This window comes from Trachypithecus francoisi, unplaced genomic scaffold, assembly GCF_009764315.1.
Source record: "Trachypithecus francoisi isolate TF-2019V2 unplaced genomic scaffold, Tfra_2.0 Lachesis_group10, whole genome shotgun sequence".
In the NCBI taxonomy this organism is placed as follows: domain Eukaryota; kingdom Metazoa; phylum Chordata; class Mammalia; order Primates; family Cercopithecidae; genus Trachypithecus; species Trachypithecus francoisi.
Window position 1 is genome coordinate 47,807,429 of NW_022681455.1, and position 26,555 is coordinate 47,833,983.

The window sequence follows — 26,555 nt, forward strand, 5'->3', positions numbered from 1 at the left end:
CCCTGTTAGTTACTCATTTAAAATAAGCTGTGGAGGAGCACTTGAGAGAGGATACATGAAAACATTTGAGCATCTTCTGAAGAGAGTACTATTATTTGACTGCAAGTTCTGGAAGGGAGTTTTGAGATCAACTGGTGAAACTCCACTCCCTTATTTTGCAGTTGAGGGGATGGAGACCCATGGTGTGAGATGTGATTTGCTTGAAGTACATACTTACTCAGTTACAGGGCCAAGGCCAGAACCCCTGTTTTCAGATTCTCCGCTTCTTGATCTTTCCATTTCAATGTATGTCTTCTTAACAAGATCCTTTTTAGGAAAAAAAGACTTTGGAAGTTCCTTCCAAGAGTTTTTCAAATGATATTTACTTTACCCTCAAGTTAGTTTGTCTTTGCATGGGAATCTTCTGCATGGCTCCCCTTCCCCATTAATACTAAACAGGTACCTGGTTTCTGAGAGAAGTTAGAGACTCTTGGAAAGACCATTTCCTGAAGGCTGTCAACCCTACAGCTTGTTACTAATTCCTCCTTTCATTCCGTTTCCGCATTCACACTTTTCTACAAGACAGAATGTGGACAGTAGGTAGAGCATGGGAGGATGGCTTTGTTTCTCTTGATCATTGGGATTTACCTTACTGGGAACATTCTATCCTTCTCTTCTCATTAGACAAGCTACTGGGTGCTGAGCTGCTGAGCTGCTGATACTGCTGGCTCCTGACCTGCCTATGCACCCAGGCAGCTCAGCAGGTTCAGCAGGTTGCCGGTTTGCAAGCCTCTCTTTTTCACAGTATTAGGTTGGGGACGGTTGGTATCCCAAGCTAAAGTAATCTATACTGGATGCTACACTAGAAATGAAATAACCAGAGGAGTATGTGATGTGCTCTGCAAATTAGATGGGAAGAAATTAATCAGATCCTTCCCTTAAGAAGGCAGAGTTTTCAGAACTACAAGTAAACAGAATATCATGGTTTTCTGCCCATATACATGATAAATATAATGTGACTTCACTAGAGTTTATTTAATGGACCAAATATCATCCAGAGTTGTTGACCTATAAGTGCATTTATCACAGTGCATTGAACACCGTGGTCCTATCAAGATGGTGTTGAGTATCTTGAGATGCCTGTATTTCCTTCCACTCATCCCCTCTGCCTGTTGCCCTTGGACACAGGCTGGCTGTTTAGAAAAAACAATATTGTAGGATCAGGAGATCTAAGTTCTCATCCTAGCTGTAAGGGGCATTTCCTGCATGGACTTGTACAAATCACCGCAATATCAAGCCTCATTTTCCTTAACTGTAAAATAAGAGGGCTGGATTGGATGATCTATAAAGTCTTCCAAAATTCTGAAGATGTTATTTTAGCATTCTTGTTTGGTGTAAGAATTTTAATTCTTCCACTTACAAAATAAGGCTTGATTCTCTGCACTAGAAAATGAAAAGTCATCTTCTGTTGGTGATTTCACAGATATGAATCCTCAGTGATACTTTCTTGACTTCGGAGAGATCCCAAAAGCTCAATTCAGATACCCCACAAGTTCTTATTCAGTAGAGAAAAGAGGGAATATTCAGCTTTGTTTCTTGATAACATAAAGAGAAGTAAGGTTGTGAAGAAGAACCCCATGAGTTGGCATGAACCCCAAGAGTTAGTCACAGAGCTGTGTCAGTGAATATCCAATTTCTTCCTCAATGGATTAGAACTTGGAGCCCAAGTTGCAGTAATTGGGCCAAGGCTCTTCTCAGCCACTAGTTTCCACTAGGAAATAGTGTTTCCACTAGGAAACACTATTCTGGTGCAGAAGCAAGAAAACTGAGTCATTCTCTCTCTCCTCACACACATATACACACATGAACATATATGTCAGTGTATATATATGCATACTAAAATGTATATATGCATACACACATATGCACAAGACACTAAACTAGCTACTTGGAGGAATATACTGAAGCACAATACACAGTACATGTTCTTAAGGAACTTGTGATTTAATTGAGGAGTTAATATGCTTCTATAAAAAAGATTAGATAGCAAAATGGCAGGTCAGGTGAGAATATGCCAAGCATTGAATGTGTATATGGCTGTATGGATGATGATCCCTGTAGGAGCCAGAGGAAAAGATGTATCATGTACAGAACTGGATCAGGAAAGATCTCTTGGAAGGGAGAAACTTGAGCTTTGTATGTAATTGACGTTTGACATTCGTAAGTTTATGTGCAGAGTAATAACAGTAGTAAATTCTTAAATAGACTTATAGTATTCTTAGAGCCCATTCCTAGTGCTTTTCATAGATGAGCGCATTTATTCCTCATAAACATGCTCTAGGGCAAGTATCATACAATTATAGTACTATAGTTCCTACTCTACTTTATGAAAGAAGAAACTGAGGCTCAGAGGGATAAAGTTTCCCAAGGTCTCAGATGTTGGTGTTGAGATTTGAACCCAGGTTGTCTACTCCCAGAGTACATCCCTTGACCACTATGTGGCACTTTCTTAGTGAAGGGTCGGATATGGTCTCAATGGATGGGACAAAGAGGGGGTTCTACTTAGGACTGATGGAGATGCTCATGGTATGGGGGAGCTAGGTTTTGGGGGAGTTCTCCTAAGGAAAAAAAATGCAATATTACACATACAAAACTAAGGGGAAAGTGAAAATTTATTTAGAATGAGAAAAGGAATCACAACAAATTTCAAATTTAGAAATGCTGGATAGTGTTATTTAGCATTATTCAGTAATAAAACAATATTTTTTATTAATGAAATGCCCACCTTTTAGTTTCTACATTTTTGACTGCATACTTGCATGATCTTATTGTTTCTTCTATAGAGAGAATAGAAATATTATTCAGTCTTTCCTCCAGCATTATTGATCAAATTTGTTTCTTATTATTCCTAGTTTAGAAAAGTATCTTTCAGTTTCTAATTTATTATTAGTAATGGCATGTAAGCATGTAGGACTGTTATCAAATTTGGGAAAATTCTATCCAATTTATTTCATATGTGAGCTGCAAGGTATCAGGGAACTTAGAATTTTCTTGTTCTGTGAATAATTGTAAATGTTCTTGGAATTGATATCACGTAAGTGTTGATGTTCTTATTGTAATGTAGAAGTGACTGGAAACTACATAACTATATCCTACTAAATTCAAACTAAATGTATCCCAGCTTAACTTGTCCAGAATCCGTGAGTAGATATGGCTTCTCTAGTGATACCCCAAATGAAAGGGAGTATGAAGGAGGCAGAACTGAAATGGCACAAAATGATGATCTTAACAGATGGTAGGTGGTTAAAACATTTTGCTTTTGAGAATTTAATAAAATGTATGATCACAAGAACACATGAGATGATCTGCTCATTGAGCATGAGAGGAGAGCAATCTGCTCATTGCTAGATCCTTTCCCAGGGCTTCAAAAGGTCCCATTTGAGCAAGGCTCTCTGAGGCTTAACTTTCATCAGGTTCCCTCTCAATCCACTTCCGCTCATAACGTGTTTCCTGGATAGAACATAGACTCTTCTTACTGGAGAGAGAGGAGTGCTCCTACTGGGTAGCAGTGGGAGAGAAAGTGGTCCAGGCTGAAGGGAAAATGGAGTCACGGAGGAGCCGTAATTCATGGACTCAGCTTTGGGTGGGCCATGCTGGTATCATAGTTAATTTAACTGTGGTTGTTTGTGACTAAAGTGAGCTGTTAGGCTAGCATATCAACAATTGATTTTGATGCACATTTTGATTTTCCCTTTCTAGGCTGCCAGCAAAGGCAAGGAGAAGGTGCCTGCCAGGCCATACGGTATGTTGGCAGCAGTTACTTAAAACATGGAAATTTTGCTGTCCATCTATTGTAATAGAGGGCCATTCTCAGCCCTCTGTCCTGTGGCATGGCAGATGGAATCCTTGATGACTTGCATGTGGACTCTGATTTTTTTCCTTCATATTAAATTGTACCTTTGCCTTTTTTTTCTTTTTGACGTTTACGTTAGGGGGTACACGTGCAGGTTTGTTACACTGGCAAATTGCATGTCACTGGGGTGTGGTGTACGAATGATCCCACCCAGGTAGTGAGCATAGTACCAGGTAGTAAATTGTACATTTCACCCTACCCTGTTCCTCTCTCCTCCCAGTACCCTCTGCTCCATCCTTGTCTGAGAATTCTTTGCCATAGATCCTTTGGATTGAGCCCATTCAAACTGGTCCAGTGGCTAGAACAGGTCTGTGAGAAGTCATTGATGATATAACATATTATAGAGTTCCTGAGCTGAGAGACTTCTTAGAAAACACTGGAAGCAGTAGATTCCAACTAGAGCTGATCTGGGGAGCTTCAGGGGTCGGAGGAAGTATTCAGGGGTTCCTGTGAGGGTGTAAGAGTGACCTAGTGGACTGCATTATGGGTTTGTCCCTCTCACTTTACCTGGGACAGTTCCAGATTTTTTTGGGTTGTTGTTTTTTTAGACAGAGTCTCACTCTGTCTCCCAGGCTGGAGTGCAGTGGCACGATCTTAGCTCATTGCAACCTCTGTGTCCTGGATTCAAGCAGTTCTCCTGCCTTAGCCTCCCGAGTAGCTGGGATTACAGGCACACGCCACTATGCCCAGCTAATATTTTGTATTTTTAGTAGAGATGGAGTTTCACCATGTGGCCAGGCTGGTCTCGAACTCCTGACCTCGTGATCTGCCCACTTTGGCCTCCCAAAGTGCTGGGATTACAGGTGTGAGCCACTGTACCTGGCCATGTTCCACTTTTATCTATTTTATACACTGCAGTTCAGGATAAGATTTTGTTGGAAACAATAAAATTTTGTTGCTAAAATAGATGACCACTGATCCATTTCAGTCTTCCTCCACTTTAGGAAGAGAAGACACTGATGTCTTCAGTATTTATATGCTGTCACTGGCAGTGACACCTTGGTGACTGGCCCAATGGGCCCAGAGCCCAGACCTTCCCATCTGATACGGTCTCCTTTCATTTTCCCAGGTGTATGCAATGGTGTCTGTACAGACAATTTCCAGTGTACTCAACCTTGCCCTCCAGACACTCAGGGAAATATGGGGTTTTCATGCAGGAAAAAGACATGGCACAAGATCACTGACACCTGTCGGACTCTTAATGCCGTCAACATCTTTGAGGTAATATCTTTTCTTTGCAATATGGATTCTGATGTGCACTGTATGAGCACAGTGGAGCCTCCCATTGGCAGTGGATATTGCCCTCAGTAACAGAGAGGACGAGCATGTGGCAGAGCAGCGTGTAGGGATGGCTGAACAGATAAGCAGCCACTAGTCTCATTTTCTATGCAAAAATAGCCTTCTAAACTTGGAGTATGTGAAAGTCTGTGCTCATAGACTCCTGGTCATGTGAAGGGGCAGGCTGCAGGAGGGCCAGAAGGGGGTCCTCTAAAGCAAGGGTTAGGAAACTTCTGTAAAGTGACAGACAGAAATATTTCAGGCTTTGTGGGTCACATGGTCTCTGTCGTGCCTACTCAACTCTACCATTGTAGCATGAAATCAGCTGTGGATAGTGTTTAAATTAATGGGCTGGTTGCATTCCAGTAAAACCTTATTTGCAAAAACCAGGCAGCCAGTCTGGGTCCATAGTTTGCCACCCCTGCCTTAAAGTATGGGAACCAGAGTCTGAATCTATGGGAGATACTTTCTATTGCTATTTTCAGTCTTGGTGTTCCAGTTGATTCATCCAAATCGAGTTTTAAATTTCTATTTTTAAGATAGACTCATCACTCATGATTTGCCCTTCATAAATATTACAAATAAGCTTAAATGGTACCAGAAATTTCTATATATACAGGTTATCTGAAGTGGTATGCTGAAGATAACAGTTGTTATTTGGGGAGAGGGGGATTAAAGAATAGGTAGATGGGAAGTAGGGACTTTTATTTGCTGGTTCATGCAACTCGGTAATGGTCAAGTTATTTGACAGCAGATGTGACTCTGAATGTGTAAAACATAAAAACATTATGTTAGGCTGTCCTAAGTTTTAGTAAAGGTACTTTTACATTTAACACAAAAATAAAAATTATAAAAATTTCTTTCTTTTTGCCATATCATAGGAGGATTCACATTTGGTTCAGCCATTTGAAGACAATATAAAAATAAGTGTATATACTGGAAAGTCTGAGACCATATCAGATATGTTGCTACAAAAGTGTCCCACAGATTTGTCTTGTGTAATTAGAGGCATTCAGCAGTCACCCCGGATACCAGGAAACATTGCCATAATTGTGCAGCTCTTACACAACATATCAACAGCAATATGGACAGGTGTTGATGAGGAAAAGATGCGGGTGAGTGTTCCTGAATACTTGGAAGAACATTATCTCAGTGGGAAAGGAATGCAGGTTAGTTGGAGTATTATGTGAGCTTCTCAGGGACTAGGAACCATTCTTTCACATCAGTATTTCTAATGTCTAGCAAAGCAAGTGTTCAGTAAATATTCATTAAAGAAAGGATGAATAAATGAATGGAGAAAGTAAACATATTTAATCAACAAATATTTATAGAGAGCACTTACTTGGTACTGTAGTGAACTTTGGAGTATGATTTACCAATGCATCTTTTGGCTACTGAATACATTTAAGAAATATTCTGTTTTGGAGAGAGAAAGACTTTTCTTATTTTCATTTGTGAGTTAGGATAGGTTGCTAAAATGGAAAATAATTGAATTAAAAAAAAAAAAAAAAAAAAAAACACAGCCATGCCTATCCATTGCAGAAACATGAAATAAAACTGGGTCCATTTTGCTTGGTTTTGATCTTCAAAGCAAAGATACTAAAAAGTAGATTCAGACTCCAGGGTGAATTTCCAATTTATTATATTCTTGTATAGGGCTCTGCAACACATTTGGGATGCAAGAGAGGTTAAACACGTGATGGGTTCTCTGAGCAGGGTAAGCAAGTTGCTAGTTTCGCCTAGGTGTGATGTGGAGGGAATGATGGACAGGAGCATGTGGAAAGCTGTCCAGTGGCCTGGCTCACAGGAGGCCATTGCATAAATGGAGGAGGGCATGGTGAGGCAATTCCTTTGTAGCTCTATCATCTAAGTCAAACTTCAGTGTACATGCAAGTCACTTGGGGATCTTATTAAGATGAACATTCTGATTCATTAAGTCTGGGGTGGGATCTGAGATTCTATTGCTAAGAAGTCCCCAGAGTATGCTTAGGTTGCTGGTTGGAGGAACATGCTTTATAAAAGTGAGTGTTGAATGTGCTGGCAGTTTGAGAGAGTGGCTCAGTACTAACACTGGTTCTTTATTGTCAGAGTTACAGCACCATAGCCAACCACATTCTTAATAGCAAAAGCATCTCCAACTGGACTTTCATTCCTGACAGAAACAGCAGCTATATCCTACTACACTCAGTCAACTCCTTTGCAAGAAGGCTATTCATAGATAAATATCCCGTTGACATACCAGATGTCTTCATTCATACTATGGGCACCACCATATCTGGAGATAACATTGGAAAAAATTTCACTTTTTCGATGAGAGTTAATGATATCAGCAATGAAGTCACTGGGAGAGTGTTGATCAGCAGAGATGAACTTTGGAAGGTGCCTTCCCCTTCTCAGGTCATCAGCATTGCATTTCCAACTATTGGGGCTCTTTTGGAAGCCAGTCTTTTGGAAAATGTTACTATAAATGGGCTTGTCCTGTCTGTCATTTTGCCCAAGGAACTTAAAAGAATCTCACTAATTTTTGAAAAGATCAGCAAGTCGGAGGAGAGGAGGACACAGTGTGTTGGCTGGCACTCTGTGGAGAACAGATGGGACCAGCAGGCCTGCAAAATGATTCAAGAAAACTCCCAGCAAGCTGTTTGCAAATGTAGGCCAAGCAAGTTGTTTACCTCTTTCTCAATTCTTATGTCACCTCACATCTTAGAGAGTCTGATCCTGACTTATATCACATATGTAGGCCTGGGCATTTCTATTTGCAGCCTGATCGTTTGCTTGTCCATTGAGGTCCTAGTCTGGAGCCAAGTGACAAAGACAGAGATCACCTATTTACGCCATGTGTGCATTGTTAACATTGCAGCCACTTTGCTGATGGCTGATGTGTGGTTCATTGTAGCTTCCTTTCTTAGTGGTCCAATAACACACCGCAAGGGATGTGTGGCAGCCACATTTTTTGTTCATCTCTTTTACCTTTCTGTATTTTTCTGGATGTTTGCCAAGGCACTCCTTATCCTCTATGGAATCATGATTGTTTTCCATACCTTGCCCAAGTCAGTCCTGGTGGCATCTCTGTTTTCAGTGGGCTATGGATGCCCTTTGGTCATTGCTGCCATCACGGTTGCTGCCACTGAACCTGGCAAAGGCTATCTACGACCTGAGGCCTGCTGGCTCAACTGGGATATGACCAGAGCCCTTCTGGCCTTCGTGGTCCCAGCTTTGGCCATCGTGGTAGTAAACCTGATCACAGTCACACTGGTGATTGTCAAGACCCAGCGACCTGCCATCAGCAATTCCATGTTTCAGGAAGTGAGAGCCATTGTGAGAATCAGCAAGAACATTGCCATCCTCACACCACTTCTGGGACTGACCTGGGGATTTGGAGTAGCCACCGTCATCGATGACAGATCCCTGGCCTTCCACATTATCTTCTCCCTGCTCAATGCATTCCAGGTAAGTCCAGATGCTTCTGACCAAGTCCAAAGTGAGAGAATTCGTGAAGATGTTCTGTGATTAGGAGCTTGTGGCATTAGATTTCTATGTAAAAGTCAGTGGATCTGGAATAGCATATGGAGTGGGGAAATAAACTTTTGTTCCAGAGAGACCTGGATTTGGATCCTGACTCTTTCGTTTACTAATAATGTATAACGTGATCTTGGGATATTTACTCAACTTTTTCGAGCCATATTTTCCTCACATATAAAATGAGTGCAATACTGTATACTTTATGGGAGTGTTTGGAAAATGAAATTAAATGGTGAATGGGAAAGGATCAAGTACTAAAATGATCCAAAGACCATAGACAGCCTAGTAATAGGCTAAGTTGTTATGGTTTAAAAATTAAGCAATAACACCTTCCCCAAAATTTAGGTATATAACTGGAGGTATTAAAGTTTGCACATTTATTACATTTCCTTCCACTTAGAATTTTTAGCTACCATTGGAAACCATCTTATTTTAACATGGCAAGCTATACAGAGAAGTATGGAAGATAGTTTCTCCTCTCTTCTCTTATCACACTTAGATGAATTAAGCAATGTTCACAGTTTCATGTGCATCCTTTGCCAAATTTTCTATGGTCATACAAATATATTTTCACATAACACAGGGGTTAAAACAATGTATATTATTGTGTAACTTGCTTTTGCACTTAAAAATATGCGCTAGAATTTTACCAGCTCATTATGTATGAATATGTCTTTAATGGCTGCATAGCATTCCATATTCAATAATTTCCTTCTTGATTGAAATTTTGGTTTTTTTCCATTTTTTTATGTTATAATGTGTGAATGATCCAAAGTTTATTATATTGAATGTTAATATGTAGATAGCAACTAATTGAAAAGCAAGCTTTTTTCTAAAGATATCTAAAACATTATCTTTTTATCTGAATGTATGCGGTAGCCAGTAAGACTATTTTCAAGTAAGTGCTTCACCTAATTGCTAACAGATATCTTAAGTCAAGTATCTTCTCATTTTCCTTTTTCAGAATTTATGTATAAATGATTTCACTTTATAATAAACACTTTGATGTCTTGAAGAACAAAGTTAATAATAATAGGAGTATCTCATATTTTGAGTCTCTACTTTTTCTGCACTTTTATAGAAAATATTAATTGTATCCTACATTTGTATAGCTTTTGGTAGTTATAAGTTGCTTTATGCATGTTTACAAAACTAGTCATTGAAAAGACTTGGGTAAAAACCCTATTTTTCATAAACCCCTCATGAGCTCATAACTCACTCCACAGTATTTTCCTTCTCTTGTCTCCCTTAGGGCCATCTTCCCTGTGAGGTTTGTTTTGGACAAGGCTGTGAGCACTTGCATTTTGATATCTTGAGCACCTTTACCTGTCATTGTAGGATCACTTGTGCTTTCAATTTCATTTCTGCCTTGAATCCCAGTAAGGAGCAGGGAGGGGCCTACCTAAACGCCAATGCAGATGGGGCAGTGAGGAGCTGAGAACAAAGTGTTGGTGAGGCCAGTGGGGGGCACTGGGCAGTGCTGTGTTGGTGCTGGCCTGTATCGACTCACAAGGAGCTGCCTATTGTATTTTCAGGATTGTTCTGAGCTGGCTGTGAACACAGTCATCAATAACAATTAAATCATATAGACTTGCAATTAAACAAATTGGGTTAAAAGTAAAGGTCATGTATCCTCAGAACTCATCACTTCCTAATTATTTGTCTACCTTTTCTCTTGAGGTTACTTGCCTCTATTGTGTCTGCATGGTGGAAAATCTGTACAATGATGTGCTACTGCCCACCTCTTCCTAAATCCATGCTCAACGATGTCACAGGGCAAGATTCAAATAGGCCATGGTGGGGGTTATTAACTACAGAGATTGGCAAACACTACAAATAAGGAGAGTTTATTGCCATTTACTAGCATATCACTGGATCAGGGCATCCTCTGAGGGAGGAGAGAGAGGAGCCATGGATCTACTGAGATGGGAGACACAACCAACTGGGTATAAAAAGCAGGAGAAGTAGAGTCTTAGGATGAGATGAGGGGCAGCAGCAGAGGCTGATGGAGCACAGACAGAGGGGAGAGATTCTGATACATATTGAGAGGCCCAGAGGATGTGGGAAGAAGACTCTTGTAAAGATTTCCTGGTCTTAGCCCCAGGGGAATATCTGCAGTAGTTTTAAAACTCACCCATCCTCTTTACTAGAGAGGTTTTATTATGGTGTCAGTTGCTGCCTCGACTACCCACCTTGTCCATCCATAATTTCTGGTTGGCATCCTACTCCTGTATTTACTAAGAGTGATTGTGGGCTGGGTGAGTTTTTTGGGACTCCCTCATAGCTATTTTGGTGGGAAAAAATAAAGCACATATACCAAAACCTGGGAGAACACCTTGAAATTAACCTGTCCAAACTGTGCTTTACCTACTAAAAGAAATGCAAAAAAGCTGCTACTGGTGAATTGTTTGTTAGGTATATTCTTTCTTCCCTTCTCAACCAGATACTAAACTTTATGGCCAATCTTTTAATCCAAATCTTCTGAAAGATATTTTGCATAACTTTATCTAACATGGCACGGGCCAACGAAAAGTGATCCTAGTGGAGTATTTCCCTGTTACATGTTTATAAAGTCATGTTAAACTCATGTTTATAGTCATGTTACATGACTAATAAAAGTGCAGGTTGCATAATAAAGAAATTAAACACATACATACACTCAAATGAAGAGACACCACATTTATTACTTATTTTGTGCCAAGCATTATGCTTAATGTTGCAGATACAAATATAGATAGACCAACCCCAAGGAATTAAAAATCTTACAAGGAGAGAAATTCCTCTTAGTTCTTTAGCCAAAGAATATTAGCCATCAGCATATTTGTAGAAAAAAGCATGCTAGAATTGTGGTTCCCAGATCTTTAAAAAATATAATTCCTGGGCCAAATTAATGGAGATCCTGACTTGAAATGTATTCCTAGTACCAAAATCAGGCTGGAATATATTTGCCAGAATGGGGCCTTATAAGAATGATAACTTTGCAACCTAATGGACCATGACAACAATAATTTTTTTGTAGCAGATACAATAAGAGATTTTAATAATTACCTTGTAGGTTCAGAGTCATACACAGAAGAACAATCTCATAAAAGCTACATGGAGATTAAGCTTTTGAGGGTTGGACTGGCTGAATAGAAAGGTGTATGTTAGTGTGTTTGGGGGACTGGATTAGCTGCAAGGATGTACGCTGGTCCCTGTAAAGTTCTCCGCCTCTCATCTGGGCTTTTACCAAATAGTGGTAGATTTGGTATTGTTCTCAGCAATGAATACCAGGTCGTAACATCTTTATGGTGCCAGCTGTATAAAACCCATGCCCCTTAACAGGCTTCTGGGTAGGTAAGATCAGGTAAGAGTTCACACTCACTTATGAAGTCAGAGCAGCTTAGCAAGGGTATTCCTAAATGAAAGGTCATATCTCACCTTTTCAGGTGAGCCATGGATGGAGTAACTGCACATTTAGGAGAAATTGTTGTCTGATGAATGTTCCTGTCTATCACATTTTGAATGCTGAATCTCAACTTCCTTTTCCTTAACTGAAAAATGCAACTACAACTTGCCATTCCTTCCTCAAGGGGGGTTTTGTATCAATGTATGTGAAACAGAAGTAAAAACTTCAAATGGACTATAGCTATAGAGGAACAAACTGTTTTGGGTTTTATATATATATATATATATATTTGGTATGGAAAATAAAAGATATGAAAGCTAATTAATTCCTTCTACATCATCATATTGGGAATACTTGTCATGTGCTTAGAAACTCAATCTATTTAAAGTCATTAAGTTTTTGAGGATGTATACACTTGACTTTTCTTTGCAAGTTTTATAATATTCTTTGTAGTGGATGAGGAAGGAGGCTGAAGGTGTTATGGGAAGCTGAGCAACAGCTGTTTCTGCTCTTTTCTGTGGAAGCTTATCTTACTCACTGTTCAAGGACGGCAAGCCTGCATTCGTTGCCCAACACCTCCTCTGACTCTTTCTTGGATCATTATATTCAGTTCAGAGGCCCAGCTCCTGCTAAGTGAAAACACTTTTAATTTGCTCAACTTAAAAGGAAAGTTTAAAAATATTCCTGTATGATGTAGGGACCTTGGTCTCTTTGGTTTACTGAGGTACCTCTACAGTGACTGGCATATGGAAGACACTCATCAATATTCATTGAATGAATCTAGGTGTTGTGATCTAAGGATGATAAATTAAGAGATTTCATAAAATTGTTTTCTTTTTATCAAAATAGGAATTGGTAATAACTGAGAGTATGTTTTATCATCATCATTCTTTTGTAAATGACTCTTTTTCCCTCTTCTGTGTTTCCCAGGGCTTCTTCATTCTAGTGTTTGGAACCATCCTGGATCCAAAGGTACTGAATGTAAATTCTTCTTGTTGCTTTTTCTGTATTATCGGTACTTGGCCATGTAAAGGCTTGTAAAGGCTATTTATTGAAAAGCTCCCACTTCAGTCATTTGTACAGATGTATGAAGCCTGGATCACTGCTCTTTACAATGCAAATGATATTGACCAGCTTGCAAGTTCTTATGGGAATGAATGTTTTATGTACGTTAGTGCTGATTCTTAAAACAATTGTAGGTATTGCTATTTTCAATTTTATAGATGAGGAAACTGAGACTCAGAGTGAACAGCTTGCTCAAGATCAGTACAGAAATCAACTCTGATTAGTTGAAGCAGAAAAGGAACTTATTAAATCTTGCAGTATTATCTTTGGGAGGGTCTCTTCGGCTTGGAGTTTTGGAGGCTCTGCTCCAGGAATAGTTACCAATGCACACCACAGAAATGCTCCACAAGACATACCATTGCTCTTCCCCGCTTTTCTGGACACAGATAGCACAGCTCACCAGGCCAATGTCAGGCAGTAAACACTTAAGCCAGAGTTGCTGCTACTGCTGCCTGGGAGATCGCCTCACCCTGCCTGTCTGGTACACCAGCACCCACATTTATTCATTGTCATGTCTGATTGGCTGAGTTCAGGTCACATGGTCATGTCTTAGCTGCAAGGTTGGGTGGAAGTGTGAGTTCCTACTTGTGTCTTGAACAGCAGTGGAGTCAAGAAAAGAAACTCTTCAAATACAGATGAGTCTTGATAAGTGATGAGCATTGAAAACAAATAAAAACCAAGCAAAGTAGCAACCCCTCAAATGTTTATTCAGGCTTCTAAAACCACCCTCTTTCCATTGTACCATACTACCTTCTGGGAAAAGTAAAGCAAACAACCCTCTCAGATATAAATGCAAAACCCTTCTGTCAATTAAAGTAAATAAATAAATAAAAATAAAAAGGAGCAGTACCAGGTTGGATTCACAAAACCAAACAAAAAACCTCAAACAAACAAAAAACATAATCTACTCCTTCCCCCAAGCACCCCACCTTCACTGCAGAGTTTCTTGTTTGTTTGCTTATTTATTTATGTTTTACTATTTATTTTTTACTAAATAAGAAGAGCATCTGTATTCAGCTGGCAAGACTTAGAGAAAAGGACATGTTAAATTTTTTTTTTTTTTTTTTTTTTGAGACAAGCTTTCACTCTATTACTCTGACTGGAGTGCAGTGGCACCATCATGACTCACGGCAGCCTCAACCTCTTGGGCTCAGGTGATCCTCCCATCATAGCCTCCTGAGTAGCTGGAACTACAGACACATGCCACTACACCCAGCTAATTTTTAAATGTTTTTGTAGAGATGGGGTCTCCCTATGTTGCCCAGGATGGTCTCGATCTCCTGAGCTCAAGAGATACACCCATGTTGGCCTCCCAAAGTGCAGGGATTATAGGAATGAGCTACTGCGCCCAGCCTACTGCCAGTAATATTCTATAAAATTAATATCAAAGGTTTGTTAAAAGGTCAGGAGATAGAGACCATCCTGGCCAATGTGGTGAAACTCCGTCTCTACTAAAAAATACAAAAACGTAGCCAGGCATGGTGGCATGTGCCTGTAGTCTGAGCTACTCAGGAGACTGAGGCAGGGAAATTTCTTGAACCTGGGAGGTAGAGGTTGCAGTGAGTCAAGATCACCCCACTGCACTCCAGCCTGGCAACAGAGCCAGTTGGGATGCAGAGATAATAATGTTTTCTCTGCCTTCTCCATTAGATTATGGCAAAGAACAAATGCAATTTTGTAGGTAAAAACACAAAGCACTTAAGGTACTGCCCAGTCATATGCCACAGGATTATGTTTCTATTATTTGTAAAATCACAACTAGTATCTGTAGCCAGAGTACCAGCAGCTGCATTTTTACTTAGTTTACCAGTGTTAGGTGAGATGTGCAAAGAACTCCAAGCCATGGTAACTTCTATCAAGATCAAAACCTCTTACCTTTACAATTATGATATGAAAGGTAAATACTCAAAAGTGTCACAGGACCATACATGATTCATTGACCAAAAGTTGTATATACTAGTAGTCTTCAAACTTTTAGGATTAGTAAAACACAGTGAGCACATATCCCTAGATGTGTTCATTATTAACTTAAAAAGTGTTACGTACATTGTGAAACCTAAAAGTGAAAAAGGGTGAGAACAAAGAAATGTAAGCAGAAGTGGCAATATATCTTTACAAATCCCAGTGGGCCCTTGAGCACACTGTCCTCCATCCCTGATGGGTGGTTTGCGGTCTGTGTGTGACAAAGAATACGGCATCTGCAGGGAAAGGGGAAGCCACCCTGAGCTGGAGGGCTTTGGCATATATGAATTGTGAACACAGAGCTTCTACAAGGCCTTGGAAGGTGAATAATATTTTGTATAGAAGAAATGAGAAGAGGGCCTGTATTCAGCAGGCAAGACTTAGAGAAAAGGACAGGATGACTTAGTTAGGGAAGATGAATTTCATGGGCTGTTGCTATGTTGTATAGTACTTTTTTCTTTGAGATGAGATGTCACTCTGTTGCCAAGGCTGGAGTGCACTGGCATGATCTCAGCTCACTGCAACCTCCACCTCCTGGGTTCAAGCGATTCTTCTCCCTCAGCCTTTTGAGTAGCTAGGGTTACAGGTGCCCATCACCATGCCGGACTAATTTTTGTATTTTTAGTAGAGAGGGGGTTTCACTATGTTGACCAGCCTGGTCTCGAACTCCTGACCTCAAGTGATCCACCTGCCTTGGCCTCCCAAAGTGCTGGGATTACAGGCATGAGCCACCATGTCCAGTTGTATAGTACTTTCTTCCTCTAGAAAAGGTTGTTTGAATAATTGACAAATTGTGAGAAGTGATTACATAAGTGCTCCATAAAAATAATGCCAAAGCTAGACCAGGTGAGGTGGCTCATGCCTGTAATCCCAGCACTTTTAGGAGGCTGAGACAGGCAGATCATGAGGTCAGGAGATTGAGATCATCCTGGGTAACATGGTGAAATTCCGTCTCTACTAAAAATACAAAAAAAAGTAGCCAAGCGTGGTGGCACATGACTGTAATCCCAGCTACTCGGGAAGCTAAGGCAGGAGAATTGCTTGAACCTGGGAGGCGGAGGTTGCAGTGAGCCGAGATGGCCCCACCGCACTGCAGCCTGGATAACAGAGCCAGACTGCGTCTCAAGAACAAAAAAAAAAAAAAAAAAAGAAGAAGCTATGTCGAGGAACCCTCAAACTTGTGGCAAACTGTATTTCTCAACCATTGGGTCCATATTTAAGGCCCTGAAAGTGAGTATCCTGTGCCACCTCCACCTCTCTTGTCTCTCCCCATCTTTCCACCTTTTCCAAGACTACTCCACCAGGTCACTGATCCCTCCATATCCCTCCAACAGAACCTAGCTGCTAACACAGTACCTGGCCACAATATCAGCCAGGCCCAAGCATATGATCTTCTAATTCTTAACTTCTTTTGTTAAATATCCAGATAAGAGAAGCTTTAAAGGGTCGAGTAACCTCTGCAAAAAGGAGCTCCACAATATCAGAGGTAAAGCTTTCGTATTCATTTTTGCATTTAAAAGTTTAACAAGATAACAATCTTGGAGTTTCTGGCATATGGAGTGTTGCTAACACTCTCACTTTAACACTTTGCAGTGTGGATTTCCCAGAAGTGCTGGGTGCCTCTTAAACAGTTCAGATTCTTTCTGGAATATGGGGATGCAAAGAGATGCAAGTCGAGTTACATGAATTTAGAGGAGAGTGACAAGGTGGCTGGCGTTGGAGGGTGAACCTCAAACCACATAGTAGGAGAGCAGGTGATGAAAGAAATGAGATAAGTCTTAGGTTCCTGTGATATCTCACTTGTTCTCTATGACTCCAATCAGTTGACCCACATCCAAAGTGTAAAAACTGCAGGGAAACAGATTCTGATCCTACACAAAGAACTACTCAAGAGGGGCCAGCTGCCATGGTTGCTGCAGTGGCTTAAGTGGGCTTGGGGCCTGCTCAGGGTTGCTGTAGAGAAGATTCAGTCATTGGACAGCAGGCTGGACTGTAACAGGGCCTCTAACTTATCTTCTATTCCTGTGACTTGGAAACAATGTATTGTTATGCAAAGAATGAGGGCCGTGAACTGTTTTGAGTGAGGGAAAAACTGACGCTCAATTTTTTAAAAAACTTTTAAATGGCAGCAAAAGGAGATTCAGGGTTGGCCCAAGGAATACACCCACAACAAGCGAGGAGGTGATCTAGAGCCTCCCACGCCAATGTCTGCTGGGGTCCACATCCCCTGTCACGGACTGGGGCTTTAGGGGATCTGCATGGAGAGAGGCTAATTGATGGGGCTGGGTACCCTGTGGCCCTGAGAGCAGCATTGCCCCATCCTCATTCCTTGCCTTTCCATTCCCTCTCTGTTGATTTCTTTAGCCCTGCTCTTCTCTTCTTTTTCTTCCCTCTCTTTTTCTGTTCTCGTTTGCCTTACTCTTACCTAACCTTTGGTCTTGTTTTTAGTCTTTTTGTCTCCATACCTGGGAATCTGCTGGTTTCTCCATACCCCTTTCAGCTTAAAAAAAAAAATAGCAAAAGTTTAATGCAAACGACATTAATAAATGTCTAAAGCAATGGTTCTCAACTTGGGCTATACATTAGAATCAACTGGGAAGCTTCAAAAAATGGGGCTGCTTGGGTCACACCCCTGGAGATTCTCATTTGATTGGTCTGGAGTGTGGCTTGGATTTGGGGATTTTGAAAGCGCCCCAGGTGATTCTAATGTACAGTCAAGGTTGAGGGTCATTCATCTGAAGTCTCCCTGAAGTGTCCTGGCATTGTGAGTATTTGTCTCCAACAGGCATCCCTGATGTAAGTAGTCTCCTCCTTCACTTTGGTCTGCTGTGGTGCTCTCAGGAGAGAGTCCTGACTCTCTCAATCCCTTCCAATTTAGCTTTTCTCCTTTCCTTATGTGTTTCAGAATTGATCCATTCAGGTCATCATAGAGAAATTCTGCCTTTCAGTGTTATAAAATCCTAGTCATTTCTCCCACTTCTCTTTGTGTTTTTATTTGACTGGTAAGTCAAAATAATATCCAGCATTTTATGAGCAGTTGTTGATTGAATCAGTGGTTTTTGATGCTGGCTGTACCTTAGAAACACCTAGAAAGCTTAAAAAATATACCACTTCAGGGCACAGTGGCTCATGCCTATAATCCTTGCACTTTGGGAGACTGAGGCAGGCGAATTGCCTGAGGTCAGGAGTTCGAGACCATCCTGGCTAACATGGTGAAACCCCATCTCTACTAAAAATACAAAAATTAGCCAGATGGCACATGCCTGTAGTCCCAACTACTCGGGAGGCTGAGGCAGGAGAAATGCTTGAACTCAGGAGGCGAAGAAGTTGCAGTGAGCCGGAGATTGTGCCACCACACTCCAGCCTGGGTGCCAGAGCAAGACACCATCTCAAAACAACAACAACAACGACAACAGACACTTCAGGCCTTAATCAAGAAAAATTAAATCAGAAACTCTTGGAGGTAGGGCCTAAGCATTTTTTAAAGCTCCCCAGTGATTCTAATGTGCTCTCTGGGTTAACAATCACTGGCCTAGGTACTATGTAAATTTATCCTAATATCTTGCCATTCCCCCTTCATTTCTTGCTCACTAACTTTAGGTCACTGCTTGCAATTAGTTTTGTGAACTCTGCTCAGAGGACAAATAGGTGTCTCATCTGTGCTCTTCTTTTCTGCTTTGTAGGCCTCTAATTCCTAGGTAGCAATCTTCTGTAGTCCAGATTCAACTCCCCTCCTCATGGCGCCTGCCTGGGTAGTGTCAATCCTGCTTCCCAAAGCCAGCATAATAAATTTGCTTGTCTGTGTTCATTTCATATCTGATGTGATGAATTAGCCTATGTTTATGTGGTAGTAATTCTACCAGTGAGTTAATGTATTACCTACCTTAGGCAACGCATTCCTAAAACACAAGGACATCCTTTGGACACAGGCGCATTACAAGGGGATGGCTTTAACGCTGAAGATTTCAGCAGACCAGCTGAGAGAGCTGTTTGAGAGCTTGGAGCATTTTGCTGTCTGTCTCTCTCTCTCATGCCACTCAATGGCTTCTCCACTATCCACCATCTTCCCAAATTTGGGGCTCCTTCAGTAGGTGGAGCCAGACCAGGCCAAGGAGGAGGAAGATCTCTCACAGTAATCGGTTCCTGTGGTGTCAGTGGTTCCAATATAAAAAAGGAGAGAAGGGAGCCGCGCGCAATGGCTCATACCTGTAATCCCAGCACTTTGGGAGGCCGAGGTGGGCAGATCACGAGGTCAAGAGATGGAAACTATCCTGGTCAACCTGGTGATTCCCTGTCTCTACTAAAAATACAAAAAGGCCGAGTGCGGTGGCTCAAGCCTGTAATCCCAGCACTTTGGGAGGCCGAGACGGGCGGATCACAAGGTCAGGAGATTGAGACCATCCTGGCTAACACGGTTAAACCCCGTCTCTACTAAAAAATGCAAAAAACTAGCCGGGCGAGGTGGCAGGCGCCTGTAGTCCCAGCTACTGGGGAGGCTGAGGCAGGAGAATGGCGTAAACCTGGGAGGCGGAGCTTGCAGAGAGCTGAGATCCGGCCACTGCACTCCTGCCCGGGCGACAGAGCGAGACTCCATCTCAAAAAAAAAAAAAAAAAAAAACAAAAATTAGCTGGGTGTGGTGGCGCACGCCTGTAGTCCCAGTTACTCAGGAGGCTGAGGCAGGAGAAATGCTTGAACCCGGGAGGCAGAGGTTGCAGTTAGCTGAGATCATGCCACTGCACTCCAGCCTGGACGACAGAGTGAGACTCTGTTTCAAAAAAAAAAAAAAGAAAGAAAAGGAGAGGAGAGGAATAAGGTGAAGGAATAAAAGGAATTACTGTGGATCACAATTTCCCAGGTGCTTTGAATAATTGTGATAATTGAAAACAGACTAATAATGATATTTAATAAATGCAATTATACTTTGTCTTCAACAGAAGGCTTCTTCTGAATTATCTTGTCATCCCATCAAAGGCCCAAGTTAAGAAACCAGGCTACATCCCTAACCTGGGAGGTGAGTGCAAAGCAAGGGGTTCCCATATATGTCATATATGTGACATTTCTTTTAAAATTGCAATTTGATTAATTATAATTGGAAATGATTTTTTCTTCATTAAAATGATTCTCCTATACAGTCTATTCTCACCTAGCTATGGTTGGAAATACATTCACACTTCAAATTCTTAGGCTACTGAAATTTTTTTGGCCCCGAAAATTAAGCAGACATGTCTGAAAATGCTTTTAAATTAGCCTGGGTGACTTTTAGATGGGAGTGAGGAGAGCTGCTTGCTCTACTTAACTACTCCCTCTCTTCAATCTTCTATCTAGTTCTCTATCCCAGGACATCCTACATGATATCAGTAGTATCCCCAAATTTCCCATTGTGGCCCCTTTCTTTTCCCTAGCCTGAAAAGATCAAGGTATGATAAACAATATCTGTGAGAGGCCTCAGGGATGATGGAGAAGTTTATTTACATTTGATATCTTAGAGATAAACAAAGATATATAGAAAAACAGAAGTAGAGGAAGGAGCCACAGGGGAAAACAGAGATTCAGATATATAAAGACAGAGGGACATGGTAACTCATGACTAGAAGAGAGCCACGTAGATACAAGGACATGTGCAGACACAAGTCTTCCAATCCTGTGTCTCGATGTCCCTCTGGATCTAGAGACAGAAAAGAGAGGAAGACAGAGGAACCCACACTGAGATACCCACATTCATAATAAGACAGAGACAGAGAGATGCAGGGAGGGGGTAAGAGATGCATTGGGAGCCCCAGAGAAATGCAGAAAAAACAAAAACAAAAACAAAAACAAAAACAGAGAGTTTGACTCACAGAGACACATACAGCACGACAAAGATAGAAACAGAGACAGATACACTCAGCTATGTAGAGAGGGCCTCCCACCCCTCATCCCAACACATCCAGGCTCGAGCAGCCTTTGTGGCATTCTGCAGCAGTTCAGCGCCTTGTATAAAAAATGGGTCTTTTTCAAGACGTGTTACAATGCAAAGGAGGTGGTCCAGCTTAGAGAAAGACAAGATGTGTAATTCAGCATCTGTGGGCAACAGAAAAAACTGTTCTCTGGATTCCAAAGTGGCTTAAAGGAAGAAGACTCTCCATCGGCCATAAGGGATGTACCCAAATGGGCTCATTGTTCAAGAAGTGAGCTTATAATGCAGATGTTATAAAGCCTATGAATCTTGCTACTTGTACATTAAAGCTGTGATCTTCTGTTCTTGACAAGGTTGTATATTCCAGGAATGGCAGAGCCCAAAGGAGAAATGTGCTCATTCCTGTCTTCTTGCCTCTGGAGAATATGTAGGAAGCTCACACATGTGGTGCTGATGGAGGAGGGCGTGATGTGCAGAAAGGATGAAAGCCTCCTCTGTCTAAGCTGTTCTGTGCTACTAAACGTTTCTCATCCATCAACTGTACATAGCTACATATATATCATGCTGAGCAGCCACAGCAAACAAAAAGACAAAGGGGGTCACGACCGTGGTTTTTGTTGGGGTTTTTCCACCTCTATGCTGTTGGGTCACATTTGTCTTCAGAAAGTAAGTTCTGCCTCATCTTGGGAAAGGCGGCCTGGGATTTCACCTGGCTGGATTCTGTGTGTTGCTGAGGGAGGAGCCTCGTGAATAGTCACAAAGAGTTGCGCTGATTCTAACTAGGTCATTGCTGATTTTTTTTTTTTTTTCAAAAGGAATCCACTGCCAGTATATTCTACTTTTTAAAATTTAAATAGATTGGATAGTCAACCTGGTTTGGGCTTAGATACAACTTCCTTGGCCATGAACCAAGGGGAAAAGCATAAAGTTTTTGAGACAGAAAGATGACTATTTTCAGTTAAGGAGATGGAAGCCTGGAGTTGTGAGTCAATGCTAATCAAGGACTGAGCCAGAGGTAGAAACCCAAGTCTGCTGGCTCCTAGCCCTGCACTTCCTCTTCAAGACCGTGTAGCCACTGAAAGATCTTCTGCCTACACTGACAATGTAAGGTCAATCCTCACCAACAATATGCTTTTTTGATACCTGGGATTGGAGAGAGGAAAATCACCTTTCCAATTCAGAGCTGCTCGTTTTCTTAACTTGTATGTAAACAAATTCAACATTCCAACCAGGTGTTACCTGATAGCACAGTATTGCAGGTAGAAGCTATTTGAAAAAAAAAAAAAAAAAGCCTCTTTACAAAGCAAGGACACAGATGACTGTAGCAGCATCTAACTAGCGGGTAAAGGCAAAGGGGCAATGGGCAGCCTCTAATTGTCCCAACAAGAAGTCAGTATTGATGATGTTTCATTACAAAGGAGAAAATGGGGCTTACTTCATGTATAAGTGCAGTTCCTTCCTTCCTTCCTTCTTTCCTTCCTTCCTTCCTTCCTTCCTTCCCCCTCCTTCCCTCCCCCTCTTTCTCCTTCCTTTCCTTTCCTTTCCTTTCCTTTCCTTTCCTTTCTTTTCCTTTCCTTTCTCTCTTTCTCTCTCTTTCTTTTCTTTCTTTCTTCTTTCTTTCCTTTTCTTTTCTTTCTTATTACAAATTATCTTCCTATAAGTAGGAAAGTTTGAGCAGACAAAAAGCATCAATCTGAAGTTTTAAAAAATGCATCAACCTGGAGAAAGAGTCATTTTTCAAATGGCATTGTTTATCTTGGGACAACAAAAGCATCTTTCACAAATAAAGTCAGAGAGTGGTTTTAATTTACCATTTACCAATATATTTGTACATTCTTTTCAAGAGAAGGGGTGAGATAGACATAGTCCTGGTTTTCCTCAGTGCAGGCTTAGGTACAAAGAAATGTCACTTACCCAGAGTCCATATATTGAAGTGAAAATGGAATTTCATGAAGCAAATATAGGTATAGGATGGTAAATCTGGACAAATTTTATAAAAGACTAACTCCAATTACCTCATTTCACAGATAACAGCTCTGAGCACTAGGGAGAGAGGGAGGGATTGGCTTCACATTTGCTTTGTGCCTTGAGCAGTCACATCTAGTATGGAAGTACTCACTACTCAGCTATACTCACTCCCTGAGACAGTATGGTGGGAAGGACACCCCATCTTAGCCTCATCATTAACCAAAAAACCCCCAGGATGCTGAGAGAAAAACTCTGGAATTATTTGGGAATTCCTGGAAGCTATGCCCTCTCTCCTGCATCCCAAAGCCCACTCTACACCATCTTGAAAAATGTCAAGGAACTGTATGGATTAGTTTGACTCTGGATGACCCTGGGTAGAGACACATTCAGTTTCCTGCTGACACCCCACCAACAAAGTGATTTGGTCAGGTGACCCTAGGAGAAATTGGTACTGATAGTGTCCAAGGCAGATTTGTAAGTATCAGACTTAATACATAATGATTCTTGGGAAAGCCATTTAAATTCCTTAGACTTTAAGTGGATAAATGTAGCTAAAGTAGTATAGTACTTGGCACATAATAATTGCTCATTCAAATTCAAATGTTAGTTTTTTTTTTTTTTTTAATTAGAGTCCTGTGAATATATGAACCCACCCACCTACACATAAACACAAGCAAACACACAGCCATGACCCCATGCATAAGTTTGGCTGTAGACACCCTCATGGGAACTAGTTCATTGACTTCTGAATTAAAGAGTTAAGCATTTGGTTTGGTCTGTTCGACATTAGGGGTATCAGTCAGCAAAACCTGTTGAGCTTACCGTTGAAAAATCCTCTCATTCATTACTGTGGTCATAATACACAGTTCCCTGGCCAGGAAAGAGTATACATCACAGAGCTCTGCTCACTGCATGTGTGCCTGAGCTCACCCTCACTTTCCGCCTTCTTCGAGAAGTCTTCCCTGATTGTTCCAACCAGAAGTACTGATTCTCCCCACCTGATTTCCTGTAATTTAATAATTTTTAAATTATTAATAATCTGTGTCCTTCACTTTACTTTTGTATTTACTGTGTTGTATTGTTTATTTCCTTTTGGTCTTTTTGTGTGCATATGTATATGTTTGGGGAATGGGGTTATTCACTTTTGTTAGTCACTTTTGTATGCCCATAGTGCAGATCATGGTGTCTTGTACATAGAATATGTTCGGTAAATATGTGCAATAAAAAGTCCTTTGATTACACAATGGCTTGATATTGGATTTTCCACTTCCCAAATGAGCCAGTTCTTAACTATCGACCTAAATGGAACTGACCCATTTCCATAAACAGCACCTCCTTGACCTTCATTACTATAAAACCCATAACAAAACTGCCTCCTCACTTACCTCTCCTTACTGTTCACATTTCCCCTGGAAATATCTAAATGAGGGTTTGCTTTAGATCTCTGCGGGGAAGAAGACTGTGAGTAGACAACAGTAGAATTGGAGTGTGTGGGACTGTTTGGTGGTGAGCAGAACAATGCAAACTGACTCCCCTGTCCAAAGTCAAATCGTGTGCGTTCCCCACAGTGTCTTCTGTGTCTGAGTTACCACAGCCATGTAGTGGCTCAGTAAGAACTCCTTGTCCTGGTCATTACAAAAATAAAACAGAAATCTCTCTGTTTCTAGGTTAGGAATTAGATCACAATTTATGCATCAGTTTGTCAGCCAATTTCTTCCAAGTTCAACATCAGAACAGGCAAAAAAACAAAAAAAGTATCAGCCTTTAAAAATCATCAAGAGTAGTGGCATAACCTTGCATTTTATCACCCTCATTCCAATTACCCCAGTGCAGCAGATGCAAGCAGAGTCTCATGCAATCATCTGAGATAAGGATGAAGAACTGAAAGACAAACAGATGACTCACTTTAATGGATTTGCTTCAGACAGGAGAAACCTGTAATTTCTCTTAGGCGTGCTTCATGGACCCATAGTGGAGTGAATCACAGACTTGCACAAGCCTTGAAACTGTGGGCAACTTTACAGTTCTCAGATCGGCTTCTCTCAACAGGCAGTGAGTTCTCACTGGGCCCCTTGGACTTCCATTTCAAAAATGGAGAAGACAGATCACAGCCACTGACTGACTAGGGACTGTGGGAGGTGCCACGTGATGGTGGGGCAGCATGCTGGGGAGCTGAGCGCTGGCCTTCCTGCCGGGTGATTCTCCACCTCAGGGCTGCTAGATCTGCTTCCTGGATGCCGTGAGTACATGTCCCACACCAACACGACTTTCCTGTTGAAGAAAGGCTTGTTTTTGCACATATTCCAGAAGGGGGAAATGTGTGATTTATGATGGTATTTTCTGGAATGCTCGATTCTTCCAGAAACTTCTGTAACATGATTTAGAAATTGGCTAGCTCAAGGTTGGAGTATTTCCTAAGCTGCCTTTATGTTTGTTTTTCTTTAAGAGTCGTTTGTCAGGCTTTAATGGCTCACTCCTAGGAGTGAAAATGCAAAGTATCCTGTCAGGTAAATGAACTCACTGTCCCTGCATTGTCCCCTTACTTGATACATTTCAATACCTGTCTTTTAGACTGAATGTCAAGCTGGATGTTGTTTTAAAAGCATTCTTTATTAGTTTCTTCTTTTAGTGAGCCTGACAAAGCTGTCATTGTATCAATTTTAAAAAATATTTCTCCAGTTCCTGCCAACACGTTTTGCAACTTCCCTTGTTTCAAGTGGCCAATTCTATACCACTTGCAATTCTATATTCCTTATACTCTGAAGACAGTTGTGAGAGCTCTAAAGTGTTGCATCATTAGGTGCTGTTTGTTTGTTTTTGCTTTTTTTTTTTCAGTGTCAGCACTCCATGAGCTTTCTTCGTGGAGCAGAGGCAATTGCTGGGCCTATCAATTTCTTTAAAATTTTATAAGTATCAAGATGGTGAGATATCTGGATGTCTTCCAACTCTGAAATTATGTGATTCTTGAAACCTATCAGAATCTAAATCCAGATTCCAATTTTTAGAAAAGATACTGGGCTACCAACAGATTGGCTGGAAGCCATCTAAAATAGCCAGAGATGAGATGTTTCTGATTCTAATAGTTCTTTTCTATCTTGCTTTCCCCCAAGGCTCTATGTGAAGCATTTTGTCCATGGCAAGGGAGAACTGCTAAGGGTAACTAAATAGATTCTACTATTGAGGGCAGAGATATTGGGTCTTAAACACATAAACAACTCATTTATCCATCTGATGTTATAATCAGAGTTCTAATTATACTACTGGAGCAGAGGAAACAGTTTTAGAATTAGGGGAACAACACACACACACACACACACACACACACACACACACACCCCAAAATGTGGGTCACTTAACTCTTAGGTTCCTTGCCCTCTAGTTAATCTCTTTGAATTGGTTGTTCTCATCAGACAATGGTCTGGCCTGGCAGTATGAGGTGAGTTACCACCTTGAAGACTGGCAAACAAGTGAGAATAGGCGCTCCCTCTTACCTTGTGGTACAGTTCCAGGGAGAGGAACCCTTTGGGAAAGTGTGTCCTTGATTCACAAATATTCTTGGCCACTCACCTTAGGGTGTTTTGCA

At 41.1% G+C, this 26,555-nt stretch overlaps 2 protein-coding genes across 5 annotated transcripts in view; both read left to right on the plus strand.

Annotated features, from left to right (window-relative positions):
* Positions 1–21,513, plus strand: part of ADGRF2 (adhesion G protein-coupled receptor F2) — a 37,360-nt gene extending 15,847 nt beyond the window's left edge. Inside the window, exons 3-10 of one of the 2 annotated variants that reach the window (XM_033217399.1) lie at positions 3,739–3,781; positions 4,962–5,113; positions 6,052–6,285; positions 7,259–8,620; positions 13,011–13,052; positions 16,534–16,593; positions 20,043–20,119; positions 21,358–21,513. In XM_033217399.1, coding sequence (XP_033073290.1) covers positions 3,739–3,781; positions 4,962–5,113; positions 6,052–6,285; positions 7,259–8,620; positions 13,011–13,052; positions 16,534–16,593; positions 20,043–20,090 — 1,941 coding nt within the window. In that variant the 3' untranslated portion in view covers positions 20,091–20,119; positions 21,358–21,513. The remainder of the gene's footprint in view (positions 1–3,738; positions 3,782–4,961; positions 5,114–6,051; positions 6,286–7,258; positions 8,621–13,010; positions 13,053–16,533; positions 16,594–20,042; positions 20,120–21,357) is intronic. The other variant, XM_033217400.1, reaches the window with a different exon arrangement.
* A 245-nt stretch (positions 21,514–21,758) lies between these two features.
* The window catches only part of ADGRF4 (adhesion G protein-coupled receptor F4), a 47,888-nt gene continuing 43,091 nt past the window's right edge, over positions 21,759–26,555 (plus strand). For all 3 annotated transcript variants that reach the window (XM_033217397.1, XM_033217396.1, XM_033217398.1), the window contains exon 1: positions 21,759–25,211. The gene's annotated coding sequence lies outside the window, so the exon portion shown is untranslated. The remainder of the gene's footprint in view (positions 25,212–26,555) is intronic.